This window comes from Mustela nivalis (genome assembly GCF_964662115.1).
Source record: "Mustela nivalis genome assembly, chromosome: 11".
NCBI classification, from domain to species: domain Eukaryota; kingdom Metazoa; phylum Chordata; class Mammalia; order Carnivora; family Mustelidae; genus Mustela; species Mustela nivalis.
The window spans coordinates 88,298,940-88,316,863 of record NC_139030.1 but is presented as its reverse complement, the minus strand read 5'-3'; the positions used below and the strand labels follow the sequence as shown (position 1 = coordinate 88,316,863).

The 17,924-nt window shown below is 44.8% G+C and overlaps 1 protein-coding gene across 1 annotated transcript in view; it reads right to left on the bottom strand.

Annotated features, from left to right (window-relative positions):
* Positions 1-17,924, bottom strand: part of MREG (melanoregulin) — a 61,055-nt gene that overhangs the window by 29,033 nt on the left and 14,098 nt on the right. The window contains exon 2 of the mRNA XM_082689104.1: positions 12,502-12,661. Within this exon, the coding sequence (XP_082545230.1) occupies positions 12,502-12,661 (160 nt within the window). The remainder of the gene's footprint in view (positions 1-12,501; positions 12,662-17,924) is intronic.

Genomic DNA, 17,924 nt, shown 5'->3' with positions numbered 1-17,924 from the left:
TGAAGGTCTCTCTTCTTACAAGCTGTTGCCATTTCTACTTCTAGCTCCCTCAGAATCTCCCAGACTGTCCGTGACAGCCTAGGACAGAGCCCAGGGCTCATGGATGAAAGGTCTCAGCCATGAAGCGTGGCCTGTGGTTAGTAAATTCAACTGCACTGGACTTTCATTGTCACACGGACTTGGTTTCAAAATTTTCTGGGAAATTCATCAAAGCTGGCACCAATAAAAAAGGGGGAGGGGAATGAAAGGAAAAAAAGGAAGGAAAGGAAAAAGAAAAGAAAATCAGCAAGTCAGCTCAAACAGACTGGAGTACATTCAGCTCTACAACTGAACAAAAATATTCTGGTTGTGCTCCGGAAAGACTTACTCCTGCTACGCTCCTCCCTCGTCCCTTGCTCAACATCGGGCCTGGTTGGTCTGCTAGAGCACCTGATCTTCTGGTTCTCGGTTGAAAGACTTCATTCCACAGCTACGACTGGCAGCCTGTGGCCCCAAAGCACTTCTCCCACATGCTTGTGGCCTCTGACCGCGAAACATTATTTATGGAAGAAGGAACGAGGTTAATTTTGACTCTGGTCTGTTGAAATGTGCTCCAAGTTCTTTCATTTAGTGATGGCAACAACGTGGCGTAAGAGCTTGGGCCCGGCTCTACCTCAACTAATGTGTCATGAGACATGACGAACAGTTCAAGAGGGCGTCCCCCATTTGCATGCCTGAGCCCCGGGGCCTGCCTCCTCTATTGCAAAACCATCCAAGGGCCCCACTCACTGCTGTGCTGGAAACAGCCTGATCCTGTGTAACCAGGTAGCTAGGGCTGGGGCTTCCAGAGTAAAGGGTGGTTTTATAGGGAGGTTCCTTCTAGAACACTCTGGGGATTTTAAGTCAGAGAAGCAGGAGCTCTGGTCCCCACCGGAACTCCATTTTCACTATGAGTTCAGTCAAAACCAGAAAGCCAGACAAGTGGCTCGTAAGCAAAGTTCTTCAGAAATCTTGCCGAAATTCCAGAGATGAATGCATTCCTGACGGGACGGCCAAGCAGCCCGGACCCGCACAGGCGCCATGCAATTAAGAGCCATTTTCGGTTATTCTGAGATGAGCAAACCCAACCAAAGGAAGGAGCGGGGGCAGGCGTGGTTGAGGGGGGAAGCGGGAGGTGAAGAAGCCAAAAATAAAGCCCTGTTAATTACCAACTGCGGCAGGCAGGTGGAGGGGAAGGGAGCTCCAGAGAAGGAGCCTGATTGAGCAGAAGGATCTGACAATGCTGGAAAGATAAAAAGGGACTGATTGCTCCCGCATGGTCTGCCCCAGCCTGTTCTGGCAGGACTGCTCAGAGTTTGCTCCTGCTCCTCCAAAACTGACTCCCATTCTCTGGTCCCCCCTCCCTCCCCTTCCCCTTCCTCCAGCACACCCTCCCAACAGCAAACCAGAACAGTGTAGAAAGACCCCGGGGAAACCGCCACCATAAAGTGTGCTGTGAAATGATGATTTGACATGAAGTAGGCATCCGTGAAGTGATACAGGCATATGATCTGAAATTGTTGTCAAACAGTACCAAGAGCATGAAGTTACAGGAAGACATAAGTCTTTTCTCTGCATGTGCCTCTGCTCCCCAGAAGTCACCATGACTAACAAGCTGATAGGTAACCTTCCAGAAACTCTCCTAACTATAATTAGCCTTAGCTCTTCTATGAGCAGGACGACAGGATACCTACCCCCTTAGCAACAGAGCATAATTCCCTCCCTCTTGATTTTGTAACTAGTACTTTCATTGGATTATTTTATTTCCAGCTTTTTTACTTTTCAAAATAATGTGGTGGAGCCCACGTATCTCTGTTTAACGGTGTAAGAATATCCATTGGATGGACTGTTACAGCAAAGCTGCCAAGGGAACTGATTTAATTCATGTTCAATATTGAGGCTACTCCACCTTAAAGAGGATTGCAAACTGGTGAACAGAGCCAGAATGACAAATAAGGAAGCAGAGGCGCTATTCTGATCACAAGGGATTCCATTCTGGGCAACCACTTCCTGTGGGCTCACTTGTGTCCCGGCCAAGAGAAAAATGCAGGTCTTCCCTGAATGCTGCCACAGTCTGTTTGGGCAGAGATTCCTCCAAACTCAATAGCCTCATTGGTTTCTGTGTCCTAAGGACAGCTTTAGATATTAAATAATAAAGCAAGAAAATGAGTTAGACTTCAGTCACAGAACTGTAGCTACCGATGGGCAGTAGAGATGATACCATGATGAGACTGAGAAGACAGTCAAGAGGTCTCAGGGCAGAAGATGGGATGGTAGGACTCACTGGGCCTTGGCCTTAAATTCTATTTGCAATCATCTGTGACCTTCATTTGGACGACAGTGTCTGGAGATATTAAATTATTCTGGATTTCTCTTGATTCTACGTTCTACTGCCTGACCTCCCAAATCCATGCCTGAATCCAGTGCCTGAAATTACTGCTACCCTGGGGTGGTATTCAGAAATATCTATCTACTACCATCATGGGGCAAAGTGTCCTAACCAAATGACATGAATAATTTGATAGTGGAGGTGAAAGTACCAGGTTACCATGATCACACCAGGAGGACGGGGGTAGTTAGCATAGTGCATGTAACGTACTTAGAGCAGCACCAAGTACACAGTAAGTGCCCTATAAATGTGCTTTGCCATCATTCTCACAGTCTGATTCCTTTCCACCAAGCTACTTTCTAGTCTGGTCACTGATTTACCTTATGAATTTTATTATAGGGCAAAGACTGCTGGGACCACTCAGGTATATGGCCCCCCTCAATGGTTATATGCATTTGGGTTTATACAACAGTCTCTTGTGAACTTGGTAACTGTTAGTAAAACCCCCCTAAATGGGTAATTTTATACTTCAACTTTCCTGGGCCACAGCAGCTAGATAGTTGGTCAAACTTTATTCGCGATGTTTCTGTGAAGGTATTCTGGGACTGAGATTAATATTTTAATTGGCATATTCTCAGTAAAGCAGATTACCCTCCATAACATGGATGGACCCAAACCAATCACTTGAATGCTTTCACAGAACAATGAGTAATCTTCATGCAAGAAGGAATTCTGCCACCAGACTGCCTTTGGACTTAAACTGCAAATCTTCCCTGAGTCTCCAGCCTGCAGCCTCCCTTATCAGCTTTTGGATTTACCAAGCCTTCACAACTGTGAGCCAGTTCCTTAAAATAAATATCTCTCAATAGATAGATAGATAGACAGACAGCCTAACCGTTTCTGTTGTTTCTTTCTCCAAAGAACTCTAGCTATGCTCATATAGTTCTTCTCCAAAGAACACTCTCTATGTTCAGATAGTTCTAGATGCCCTGAAAAATTCAAGTTCAAAGACCTTGCAAACTGATCACCAGATCTTGGGCAGAAGTGACACCACCCATGGTATTGCAAGCCTGTGTGGTTTGCATGAACAACCCAACCAGCCTCCCCCACATACACACCCATCATACTGTGAACCTAGAAGTGGGTCCTTTTTATGATGAAAAGAGAAAGTAACCTAATGGAAGTATCAACCAGTTAGTTCTCATGCTGAGTTGAGAGGTGAGGGATCTAGGAAGAACAGAAAATAATTTTCTACATTGTTAACACTAAATTAATATCAAGACTTAAAAATATTAGGCTGAAGAACTTGGGTCGCTCAGTAAGTCAAGCAAGTGACTCTTGATTTCAGCTCAGGTCATGATCTCAGGGTCGTGAGATCGATCCCCAAGTCAGGCTCCCCACTCAGCAGGGATCTGCTTGAGATTCTCTCTCTCCCTCTGTCCCTCCAAACCCCCTGCTCGTGCATACATGCACTACGCTCATTCTCTCTCTCTAAAAAAAAAAAAAAAAAAAAAAGGCAAAATATCCTTTCAGACATAGAATAACTGACCCTATAATTCTAAATCAAACCTGCTTCATTCAACATTGGATACATCATTTGTAACAAAATTAACCAATAAATCAACACAGAATTTGAGCTTTTGTTGAAACAAATCTTGTATAGGAGAATAGTCTAGACTTTGAAAAAATAATCATACATACATTGGCTTATTTCCCTTAAGAGGGAAATAAGTTAGACAGTGTATGTTCTACAAAGTCCTATGGATATCAGTTTATTTGAACACCAGTTTATTCCAGTTCACATTTAATTAAAGGACAGGGGACCCTGGTGGCTCTGCTGGTTGAGCATCCAGCTATTGGTTTCGGCTCAGGTCATGGTCTCAGGGTGGTGGGATCGGCCAGTGTAGGGCTGCGTGCTCAAGAGGGAGTCTCCTTCTCGCCTTCTCCCTCTTCCTCTGCCTCCCCACCTGTTGGTGTGTGGTTACTTGTGTGCACGAGCCCAAGTTACCTCCCTTTCTCTTTCTCTCAAATAAATAAGTAAATCTTTAAAAAATTAATCAACAAATAAAATAAAATAAGAAAGAAAATCATTCAACTGTCTGCTCTAAATCCTCAGAACCTGGTGGCTTTCCTTCCCCACTCTGTAGTCCACTGTATAGAACACTGAGTCAGAAACCCATTTCTGCATGACACGATTTCAGAAAGTCCCAAAGAGCTCTGGATCTCTCTTTTTAATAACAGTTTGTCTACATCAGAAGACTGTGGTGAGAGCCTGGTAATGCACGCAGGAGGCACCCTGACCAGATGACGGGCAGGCATCTCTGATGATCTCATTTGTTCTAGTGAAAACCAAATTTGATATTGAGTCAAATCTTGTACGATCCCACTAATACAAGGTATCTACAGTGGTCCAAGTCACAGAGATAGAAAGTAGAATGGTGGCTACCAGGGGCAGGGAGGGAGGTATAAGAGGTAATATTGTTTAATGGGTAGGGAGTTTAGGGTGGGAAGATAAAAAAGTCCAGAAGATGCATGGTGGTGATGGTCGCTCAGTGAGGTGAATGTACTTATATCGCTGAAGTGGCGCTTCATAATGGTTAAAATGGGGGCACCTAGTTAAGTGTCTGCCTTAGACTCAGGTCAGGATTCCAGGGTCCTGGGATCAAGCCCCACATTGGGTTCTCTGCTCAGCGGGAAACCTGCTTCTCCCTCTCCCACTCCCCCTGCTTATGTTCCTGCTCTCTCTCTCTCTCTGTCAAATAAATAAATAAATAATCTTAAAAGATTAAGCTTAAAAGGCTCAGTCAGTTGAGCCTCTGACTCTCAGTTTTAGCTCAGGTCATGATCTCAGGGTCATGAGATTGAGTCCTGTGTGGTCTCCATGCTTAGTGGAGAATCTGCTTCAGATTCTCTCTTCCCCTCCCCCTGTGCTCACTTTCTCTCTCTCTCTCCCTCAAATAACTAAATAAATAAACTAAATAAATCTTTTTTAAAATGGCCAAAATGGTACATGTTATGTATTTTACAATTAAAAAAAGAAAGGTGATCCTATGTCCCAGCTTGTCTAGGGCAACCCCAATTTCTATCTTTGGCCCTGCATGCTTGATATTAGTGCCTCTTTTTCCTCTTAGTTAAGCCCTGTGACTGGGTCCCAAAGTAGACAACAACTAGCATGACACCCCTACGGTTAAATAATTATTTAGTGTTATCTAGCTAAAACACAGAAAAGTAAAACTTTTATCCCTAAATCTAATTTCAAAGCCTGTGTTTTCTACCACCTCACACCCTACCATGTATCCAATGACTTCCTGTATACATCAAGTTTTCTAGCATTTATTGTTTTTTTTTCAGCCTTTTGAAAATCTAAAGAACTACTTTTTTTTATTTATTTTCAGCATAACAGTATTCATTGTTTTTGCACCACACCCAGTGCTCCATGCAATCCGTGCCCTAATACCCAGCACCTGGTACCCCAACCTCCCACCCCCCGCCCCTTCAAAACCCTCAGATTGTTTTTCAGAGTCCATAGTCTCTCATGGTTCACCTCCCCTTCCAATTTCCCTCAACTCCCTTCTCCTCTCTAACTCCCCTTGTCCTCCATGCTATTTGTTATGCTCCACAAATAAGTGAAACCATATGATAATTGACTCTCTCTGCTTGACTTATTTCACTCAGCATCATTTCTTCCAGTCCTGTCCATGTTGCTACAAAAGTTGGGTATTCATCCTTTCTGATGGAGGCATAATACTCCATAGTGTATATGGACCACATCTTCCTTATCCATTTGTCCGTTGAAGTGCATCTTGGTTCTTTCCACAGTTTGGCAACTGTGGCCATTGCTGCTATAAACATTGGGGTACAGATGGCCCTTCTTTTCACTACATCTGTATCTTTGGGGTAAATACCTATGACCCTGCAATTGCACTAGTATTTATTGTTTTAAATCTGCTGCCTTAAATACAGCTTTGGTGTGCTATCTACCTTGTAAGAAAACAACATCTTAACACTGCTCTCCAGAAATGCTTGTGCATATATATATATATATAAAAGTCATTACATGCTCAGAAACGTCTGTAGTTCTGTGTGTGTGTGTGTGTGTATGTCTGTAGTTCTGTGTATATATATATATATATATATATGTAGTTCTGTGTGTGTGTGTATATATATATATATATGTATATATATATATACATGTTCTGTATATATGTGTGTGTGTGTGTATGTATCTATCTATCTCTATATATATACATATATATTTTTTTAAAGGATCGGTGGGTGAAGAAAAGAAAGGAACTTCCCAGACAGTACGTCTTCTGGTGTGGTCCAGTGGGTTTTCAAGCCAGGAATGGGGCCTGGGGTGTAAAAAAGTCCCAAAGCAACAGCGTCTGGAGGATAGTACATCCAGTGGCCAGCACAGATGTTGATACTGAGCAAACACGAGAGTCACTGTGTGATTCAGCAGGCAAAGGGTGTGTGATGTCAGCAAATACACAGACGGGAGCAGCTACTGGAAGCAGGAAGTCAGCATCTGTTTGGCAAGTTTGTCTTTGACCCAAAGGATTCCACTGAGGCTTTTTCTAAGCTCACTGGAGAGAAGGAAGCAGTGTCTCCACTGGCTTCAGGGTCATCCAGACTGAGCTGGGATCCCAAATTCCCAGTCATTCCCTCCAGCACCTTGTACAGACGACTCGAAGTCCTTAATCTCAAGGATCTGAATGCCTCCCTCCCAGGGCTGCTGTGAGGATTCAGTCTGCCTGGGGAGCGGGCTGCTTAGCCCACAGCACTAATACTCAGTATTATCGCCTAGAAAACAGAGGCTAAGACCACTTGAAACTACGATCCTAGTAAGAATTTTTATTCTCTTGCCCACAAACCCAAATATTCACTAGCAAAATAAGATAGAGTATGGCCACCTTCCACAATCCGCACACTCTGGGCTCTGCAAGTACAAGGCCTTTGGGGGAACCCAGAATTAGCTAGAGAACTGCTTTCATTTTCTACTATTCCGCTTTCTGGGCTTGGCCTAGAGCTTGCAGTCCCATCTCCAATAGGAGCCAAAGTTCAGCACTTACAGAGAAGCCAGCCAACCCTGCCGGGGCACATCTCAGCCCACGTGTGGAGACCCGGGGAGACTGTCATGCAGAGCCCAGTGGCCTATCCCGGGCTCCTTGTGTGTCACAGGGATGTGGCCGGTCCCCAACCCTCCCTCTCGCTTCCTCACACCCTCCCACCAGATACTCCACTCAACTCCTGTGTTCTCTTTCTTTTCAGCACCAGGGCTCTGCCAGGCTAAGTGTATACTCCAGACACTGCCACAACCCCTGGGAAGATCTGTGGCTATTTTAGGCATTTTATATGAGCTGTTTACACTACCTGGCAACATTCTTCCAGCAGAATCCTGACATGCAGGAAGAGCCAACGAGTTATAAACTGGGAACATTTCATGCTTTTGCGTCTACAGTTTTAAAATATAATACCATCTCACGGCTCCCCAGAATCCGGCCGAGTATGGTTTCGATGGGATCACTCCAGCCACACGAGCATCTGATGTTCACGTGGATCCTCCCGGTGTAGAAATCCCACCTCTCTCAGTGACGGAGAGGCAGGCACAGGTCATGAGAACTACGGACACTTCTGAGCATGTAATGACTTAAGAAAAAAATAGGCATAGAATTTCTATCACTGATCCCACCAAATAAACATGACCAGTTTTGAACCAGAAAAGTGCTTAAAAGTGTTTAGAAGATCAATGTGACTTTTAGCATTTACTTTTCATAAACAAACATAAAAAGCCTTTTTTAGCAGAGTAAAAATGTTGACTGTTACTGAACCATCAGAAAGGACATCAAAAAAGTCAGGGAACATTAACCAAAGCAGAGACAGGATGGAAGGGCACAAGATAAAACAGAAGACTGGGACAGGAGCCTTGACTGGCTGCGATCCCCACGGAAAAGCATCACCAGGGAAAGGTGTGCTACAGTACAACCAAGAACATTACCTAAAATGAGGTCACGATCCTCATGCTCAAACACAGCTCTCGTCTCCTAGCATCAAAAAGTCACAGAAATAGGCTTTGGGCAGACGTGGCTCACCCATTTTTAAATCTACATCAAATTGCAGACAATACCTATTCCCTTCTCATGATTTCAATCATGGTGTTCACAATATACAATGTCTCTAGATGCACGAAGCCAAGATTCAAATCTTGGCTGCCATGTTTTCAGCTCCGTGGCCTCGAACAAGTCACTTCCAAAAGAAATAATCATGGTGCCTACCTTACTGTGTTGCTGTGAAGAGGACATAGTTAATATGTGCAACTTGCTTGAACAGTACCTGGAGCTGTTCTCATTGTTATTGACATCTTGGGGGACAAGAAAATTCAATATGATTAAAATCAGGTGTCCAAATAAAAAATTAAGAGGCGTCGATATTTTATAAACCGTTGTAAGCTCCCTAGAACAGAGTGGATTATGTAAAGAACAATCCGTCTAATGGGAATGAAGAGAATGATCCTGATTCAGGGGCAGGATTCTGAGGAAGTTCACTATTTCTCAAACGTAAAGTATTTCACAGCATCATTTGAAGACAAGAGCAGTAAGTTTTCCACTGCTTGGAGGTCTGCAGATGCATTATTTCTTCTGCTGGAAGTCTGTTTTCAATTAGCTTTTGAAGCTTTTGCAAATGAAAGTGCATTCTATTCTATTTCAATAATGTCACATTTTACATCTTCTGTCACTGCAAGTAACTTCAAGTTTGGGCTTTGCTTCATTATTTGCTCTGCATACACTGCTTTTCTGATTTTTTTTTTTTTTTCATTTTGGGGAAACAGTGCAAATTTAGTGTGATGTGCAGCATTTCCTACCACTAGGGGAATGGAGGTAGCGCACACAACTATTTTGAAATTATTTTTTATCTTTCAGGGTATTCCAAATAGGGACATTGCCAGCATGGCTATGGCTACTCAAGGAAAACCATAATGCCTGGTTTTCCTTAATACCTTGCTTGAGCTTCTAAACTGTATCATACAAGAATATCTTGGGTTCCTTGTACCTCAGTAGGTAGAATTTGTTTAGGTAGAAAACTAAAACCCTCTGTTTTATTAACATTTGTACCAGTTTCATCCTTTGTGAAAAAGAAAATAAGCAACAGTAGTAAACAAGGAATTCCTTCAAACTTAAAACACAACCCAACCGGCTTCCCAACTCCATCTTCCTCATCAATGGTGGGTTCGTTTCTGGTTCATACCAGACGACATAACAATAATAATATGTAGTAGTCATCCATCTTGTAAATGTGCCCTGTATATTTGCAGCCCACAAACATATTTTGTCTAGTTGACATATTTTTTTAATGTGAGTTATCACTTAAAAATGTGGGGCACCTGGCTCAGTCAGTTAAGCATCTGCCTTTGCCTCAGGTCATGATCCCAGGGTCCTGGGATGGAGCCCTGCAATGGGCTCCCTGCTCTGCAGGGAGTCTGCTTCTCCCTCTCCCACTCCCCCTGCTTGTGCTCGCTCGCTCTCTCTCCCTAATAATAAAATCTTTTAAAAACATAAAATAAATAAAAATTTGGACATTTTATTTGTGAATCTGGATTTTCATCTTCCCTTCAAAATCAAAGTTCTATGGGGTACGTAGGTGGCTCAGTCGGTTGAGCACCTGACTCTTGGTTTCGGCTCAGGTCATGATCCCAGGGTAGTGAGACTGAGCCCCTCGTCAGGCTCCACGCCCAATGTGGAGTCTACTTGAAGCCTTTCTCCCTCTGCCCCTCCCTTCCCTCTCTCTCTCTCTCAATGTCTAAAATAAATAAATCTTTAAAAAGAATAATAAAAAGTTCTGGCACTTCCAGATCCATGTTGTCAGCATGACAAAGAGCTGCCTGGAACTCAGCAGCTGCTCCCTTTGAGCACAGGATAAGCTTCCAATGCTCCCCCGTTCCACAGTCTCAGGGATCTTTCCTAGGTTCTCCTAAGAAGCTAGGGGAGGCTCTGTAGCAATTCCAGCATTTAAATGTACCCTGACCTAGCAATTCTTGTCCCCCAAAATCTACCCAAAATCATGCAAGTATATATGGATATCCATTGCAAAACTACTTCAGAAACACTGAAACAACATAAAAGTTACTAGGGACTGGCTGAATAAGTGATGGCAAATCCAGGAAAGAGAATATCAGAGACCCTCCCCCAAACAATGAGGTAAATCTAGAGCGTCCTGAAATGGACCTAGGTCTAAAAAAGCAAGGTGAGGAACAGTATGTAATGTGGGGGGAAATGAAGGATAGATTAACATATGCTTTTATATGTATTTCAAGTGTTTGGAAAAAAAATATGAAAAAATTTTTTATCCAGGTGCCTTGGAAAGGAGGGGTGCGCCAGCTACTCTGGCCCTCTTGCTGTTAGCAGCTTTGGGCACAGTGGGGTCAGAAGAGGTCTATCCTCACCGGCAGAAAGAAACCCTCCCTGGTCAGCCCAGTTCAGTAGGGTAAGGAAGGGGTAGCTCTCGTATCAGGGGAAAGCCAGGTCACTCGCTCCTGTCCATATGCTCCAGAAGGGCAGGCAGGTGGCAGGACTTGGCTGGAGCAGCTCGATGACGTGCTTTTGGTGTTATTAGCGGAGGATGGAATTGTGCAGGGGACACTGGAAACCGGGGACAGAGCAGAACACAGCCAGGTGTGATATACTGTATAATATACAGTTAAACCCTGTGATTGATGTCTAGCCGTCCTCATCAGCGCTCCACACCCAAGACAAAACTCACCTCCACAGCCTCTGTAGACACTCCAGGCCACCTTCACCCAGGCCTGAAGGACTAGAAGCAACTGTCAGCCCCGCCCCAACCAGAAGATCCCCACCCCCACACCTGCTTCTAACTCCGCCCACCCCACCCCCCAAAGGCATCCAAGCCAAAACAGAATAAAAAGACATGTGGCTCTTCTGAAAGCTATCACTTCCTGCTAATGCATGATTGGGAAAGGAAAAAATTAAGCAACCAATTAGCAAAAATAAAGAAGCCCAGATAAGGAACAGATGACCCCCCACCCCCTGCTGTGGCCACCTGTCCCCAGCAACACACATGGACCCTCTCTGGTACTTATTTTCAGAGCCAGAGTCTGGGGTTTTCAATGTCCCTATTCTTTTCAATTACTATAAGATACAAAGTAAAACATGAAGTCTGTATTTAATAAGGGTATCCACTCAGAACTAACTGATAAACACAGAATTTAGAAAACTTAGTATTATTTGGAAAATAATACCCATCATACTCTATTTTATTGTATTATACATAATACCATAATGAGGAAACAAAACATGACTCCCCTGTTGTTTTCTCTTATTATAGCTTGCTCCTTTTCAATATGCCAATGTTCTTATACCAATAACTTGGGGATAAGAGTTGACTAAGAGTATTTTCAGCCCCTGTCTTTATCCATTTGTCAAAATCTGTACAATATATGCTACAAAGAGTGAATCCAGATGTAAACTCTGGACTTCAGTTAAATGTATCAATACTGTCTGTACCAAATGTACCTCCCCCCCATGCAAGATGTTGGTAATGGGGAAAACTGTGGACTGTGGACGTAGTGGCTGTATTTTCTGCTCCATTTCTCCATAAACCTAAAACTACGCTGAAAAATTACTAATTTAAAGATTGCTACTACCAAAAAAAAAAAAAAGATCAATTTCATGCCTCATCACAAAAATTATGATACGTGGCTGTCTAATCAACACGCACAATTTAAGAAGCTATCAAGAGAAAAAACAAATAAAACTAATTCAGACCCCGCTAATGCACAAATTGTGATAACGCAAAATACACTTCCACCTTCCACTTCCGTCTGAATCTTCTAACTGTGGCTTGCTAAGCAGGCCATGGAAGATGGTCCGCTCTCTTCACCGTCTTCCACAGCACTGCCTCGCTCGCGCTGTAATCCTTGCATCATCGAGGTCGTAAGTAGAAGGCGGTCTCATCTGTGTGTCCAGCAGGTGGACCAAGACTAACGAACATTAGCACCCCCAGGCTGCTAAAACACTGCCCTCGTTCCGAACAGCTCACCTTTCCTTTTCTTTATTCCAAGCTGGCCTTCTCAGTCACTGCTTTTTCCGACTGGCCATTATCAATGGCACCCGGCAAGATCTCGACCGGCGCCTGCTTACCTCTGAATCTTTGGCCTGCTGATTTCGAACGACTATCAGATTGTACAGGATTCTGTCGTCATCTGCCTCTGTGTGGGACAGGTCATGGGGCATGCTCCACAAATTCTTGTCATCGTCTCTCGCCAGAGTTGCTCCAAATGAAGAATATGGATTGCTATCACTATGGTGTTTAAAAAAAAGGGTATAAGCGTTTTGTAATATATATAATGTATATAACGTATACATCAGATGCCTGTAACATGTAATGCAAATAAAATGTTATATACTGTATAATATACAATGTAATATATAAACATATATTTCTACTAACAAGGCCTGAACTGTCTCTAATAATTAAGCATAGCACAGTAGAATAATTTTAAAAATGGCTTTTAAAATGACAGAGAACAGATGTAACCAGACGCCTGGGTAGAAGGGATATTACTACGTTCATCAGGAAATTGAGCCCTGCACATCCCAGCAGTGAAAATGAAATCCAGTGGGGGGAAGGGGAATAAAATTCTTGTATGATTAAAAGAAGAAATTGACAAATGACCTGAAGAGGTGAGCTTTTCACGGGCTATGAGTTCAAGGAAGCACAGTAAACTGAGATCACGATGGCAATGAACTATCAAATTCCTTACAAGAAAGTGAAGAAACAAATATGCATATCCAAATGCTTTCCTTTTTTTTTTTTTTAAAGATTTTATTTATTTACTTCAGAGAGAGAGAGAGCAAGCATGAGTGGGGGGAGATGCAGAGGGAGAAGCAGGCGGCTCCCTGCTGAGCAAGGAGCATGATATGGGACTCGACCTCGGGACCCTGGGATCATGACCTGAGCCGAATGCAGATGCTTAACCAACTGAGCCACCCTGGTGCCCTCCAAATACATTCAGTAGTCAATGTGGATTGTCGAGTAAGAAGTTCAGTAATCCTATTTTTGTATGTTCGCTCTAGGATTTACCCTCTACAAGGTGGTTACCTGTGCTAGGACTTCTGGAGGAGGCAAGTGGCTAAGCCTCACTTAGGACCTGCTTGCACCTGGCCCTGGTGAGTTTCTGTGGGACTGCACAGCTAGGGTCATGTCGAGGATATTCCCTTGATCTAATTATATGTATGAAGCCCTGACTCCATGTTAACCAGAGGGCTCCATAAAGTTGTGAACAAAACAGACACATAATCCCCATCCTTGGACCTCACTAGAGCCCAGGGAGGGAAACACATTAATGAATGACCAGGTGACTATAGAGTGAAAAACTAGGATACGCGCTGTAGAGCCAGTGGTGGGAAGCATCAGGTAGGCATTGTAAAGAGGGGGTGCTTGAGCTTCAAGTTGTAATTCTGGAACAGAGTTCCAGGCAAATGAAATAACACATTCAAAAGCCCTTGGGTCCAGTTGTAAAAAGTGGAGCACAAGTGGCGGGGGATCTTGGAACCAAGGTCGGCAGGAGACCACTATCTGCCTCAGACAAGGGGCCAAGACACTGGACCCTGAAATCCCTCTAGCTACAGTGCAAAGTGTAGGGTCTGGGACTGGACAAAGAGATCAGAGCGATGGAGAAAGGAGCAACCTATGGGGAACCAGAGGCTGCTTGGCCACATGTGGCTGTCATGTAGGCAGCCTGACACAGCAAAGGCAGAAATGCAGAAAGCACTTTTGTTCAGAATAATGAGTCAACAAAGAATTCAATCAAGAAATAGGCAGAGGACATGAACTGACATTTCTACTAAGACCTACAAATGGCCAACAGGCACATGAAAAAGTGCTCCACATCACTCAACATCAGGAAAATACAAACCAGAACTGCAATGACATATCACCTCACACCAGTCAGAATGGCTAAAATTAACAAGTCAGAAAACAACAGATGCTGGCAAGGATGTGGAGAAAGGGAACCCTCTTACACTGTCGGTGGGAAAGCACTGTTGGTGGGAATGGAGGTTCCTCAAAGAGTTGAAAATAGAGCTTCCCTATGACCCAGCAATTGCACTACTGGGTATTTACCCCAAAGATACAAATGTAGTGATCCGAAGGGGCACGTGCACCCAAATGTTTATAGCAGCAATGTCCACAATAGCCAAACTATGGAAAGAACCTAGATATCCATCAACAGATGAATGGATAAAGAAGCGGTGATACACACACACACACACACACACACACACACACAATGGAATACTATGCAGCCATCAAAAGAAATGAAATCTTGCCATTTGCAACGATGTGGATGGAACTAGAGGGTATTATGATGAGCGAAATAAGTCAATCAGAGAAAGACAATTATCATATGATCTTTCTGATATGAAGAATTTGAGAGGCAACGTTGGGGAGTTGGTGGGTTAGGGAAGGAAAAAATGAAACAAGATGGGATCAGGAGGGAGACAAACCATAAGAGACTCTTAATCTCACAAAATAAACTGAGGGTTGCCGGTGGCAAGGAGGGGGGTAGGGAAAGGGTGGTTGGGTTATGGACTATGGGGGAGGGTATGTGCTATGGTGAGTGTTGTGAAGTATGTAAACCTGGCGATTCACAGACCTGTACCCCTGGGGCATTATAATAATACATTATATGTTAATAAAAAATAAAAATTTAATTAAGAAAAAAAGTGAAATCTTGCCATTTGCAATGATAGGGATGGAACTAGAGGGTATTATGCTGAGCAAACTAAGTCAATCAGAGAAAGACAAAGACCAAATGATTTCACTCATACATGGAATTTAAGTAACAAAACAGAAGAATATAGGGGAAGGGAAGGAAAAATAAAACAAGACAAAATCAGAGAGGGCGACAAACCATAAGAGACTCTTAACCATAGCAAACAAACTGAGGGTCACTGGAGGGGAGGTGGGTGGGAGGGGGTAACTGGGTGATGGACATTAAGAAGGACACTTGATAGAATGGGCATGGGGTGTTGTTTGCAACTGATTAATCCCCTTAACTCTACCTCTGAGTCTAATAACACTCTATATGTTAACTAAATTGAATTTAGATTTAAAAATATTTTTTTAGGGCGCCTGGGTGGCTCAGTGGGTTAAGCCGCTGCCTTTGGCTCAGGTCCTGATCTCAGGGTCCTGGGATCGAGTCCCGCTTTGGGTTCTCTGCTCCGCGGGGAGCCTGCTTCCTCCTCTCTCTCTCTCTCTGCCTGCCTCTCTGCCTACTTCTGATCTCTCTGTGTCAAATAAATAAATAAAATCTTAAAAAATAAATAAATAAATAAATAAAAATTTTTTTTTAAAAAAAGGATAATGAGCCAATGAAAGAAAGAAGACACAGATGAGGCCTCAGGGTCCTGGTGGCACATGTCAAATTCATTCACTCGTCCCTTCAGTTGCTGATTCCACAAACTTGAAATGGATGCCTGCTGTTTACTGCGCGCCAGGCTGGGTGTTTTGGGGACGTGAAAACAAAAAGGACATTGTGCGGTTCTTAGTGTGACAAGAGTGCAATGAGATAAGTGAAACTAAATTTTTTAAATATAAACAGAACATCGTAGAACCAGAGAAGGAGTGACAACCTGTGTGATGGGAAGGAAGCTCAAGAAAGGTTTTGTGGAGGCGACCTCTAACCCAGACCCGAGGAATGTGCCACCGGGCGCCAGGAGGAAAGCCGGGGAAAGGTATTCCGGGCAGAGGGAATGACGGGGGCGGCGCACGGAGGCCTGAAGCAAGCACAGGCCTGGGGGATTCCAAGCCTCCCCGTGTGGCTACACCACACAGTGCTGGCACAGAGGGAAACAGAAGCGTGGGAAGAAGAAAAGGTCACTCGGGGTCAGACCGATAAGCGTGCTGGACTTTGGACTTTATTGTGTGAACTGTGAAAAGTTAAGGGGATTTTGAGCCTTGCCAGGTCTGGGTTTTAGAAACAATTCAGGGGGAGGAAGGACCAAGGACATGGCCCAGGAGGCCATCCCGGGTGTTCATGATGATCTCTGAGGTCCTCTGTCAGGGGGCCGGGGGCGGGAGTGGGGCAGACAGACACAGAAGCCCACAAACCAGCCACCACCACAAGGCCGCTCGATTTAAATGTCATTTGTTAGAGTTCCAATGCAGGTTGCTTTGCGGCACAGGAAAGTGGAGTTCTGCTAATAAATACATATTTCACCATACATGTCTGAAATACTGGCTGGGAGAGCACGAGCAAGGGTGTGGATACGGAAATAGGACAGGAGCGGACATGGAGGATACACTCTAGCATCTCGAGAGGTTAGAGCCCATGGCGGGCAGAGTCCTAGCTGATATGGGAGACGGAGGCCTTTAACTGACCCCATGCAGAGGAGGCCAGGGTTGACCTTGAGCCTATGGGACGTTCACAGGGAGGTGAAGCTGGCTTGGGAACAAGGACGGGGCTGGCCATCTAGACTAGGGAGAAATGCCCATGCACTTCCATCCCCTGGAAGACGCAGCATCGGAGGACCGGCCTGGGCCTGGGGAGTAAGGAAAGGCTTTGGGGGAAACAACTAGACTTAAACGGCAGGAATGGAAGGGCCACTGGAGAGAGAAGGGGAGTCCCAAGGAAGACAGACGGTGAGGCCGAGAGGAACTCCAAAGGGCAGGCAGACACTGGAAAGGCGTCCACGATGTGAGACGTGCTGCCTCTGATGGCTTTCTGCCTAAGCAGATTTTACAGTTGTTGATAAAGCCCCGCTGCCTTACACAGAGCTTCGCCTGGGGGCTCCCATGTCCCACCCCTCCTGCCACACGGTTGTCTGAGGTCAGAAGGATAGGTAACACTACCCCGTTTGCAGATGCAGAGCAGACTCAGACCAGACTTTGCCATTGCTTGACCGTCTGCCCAGGACTGACCGCCAGATGAGAGACCTCCCAGCATGAGGTCCCCAGTGGGGTGGCTCCAAGCAGCCACGTGTCACAGGCTGGACATCCAAACGCGGTGACAGGGACACACCCACAAATGGAGCGGCTCAGCTAACCAGTGCACGTGTGCATGTTGCCCTCTAAACCGGCAAATTCCCCCAGGGCGGCTCCTCCGGGCATGGAGACCCCAGAGGCTCACGGTGGCCGCCGCCCTGGCTCCCGATGCCACTGGACATTTCCCTCCGGGGCCGTGAGACTCTAGTACTTTCCTGAAACCGCTCTTCAGCTTGTCCCCGAATCTGTTCCACTTGTGTCAGTCTGGACTCTGCAAAAGTCTGGAAAGTCCCTCCAGGGAGGGACTGTACTCTGCACTTCTTAACATCCCACACGGCCTGGCAGGAACAGGCAGAGAGGAGGTGTTTTCAGAGTATGTGACGAGTGTCTGTTGCAAAGTGAGCTGTTAGAGGAAATGTCAGCCACAACCCCCCATTGCCACCTTTCTAAGACTCCCCCCAAATCAGGAGGTTGAGAAATTCGCCAGTACCCACCTGCTTTATCCGTGATCAAGCACATGGGACCACGAGTAATCTAGCCCACTTTCTGCTCGCAACCCACAATCCCTTTGCATGTT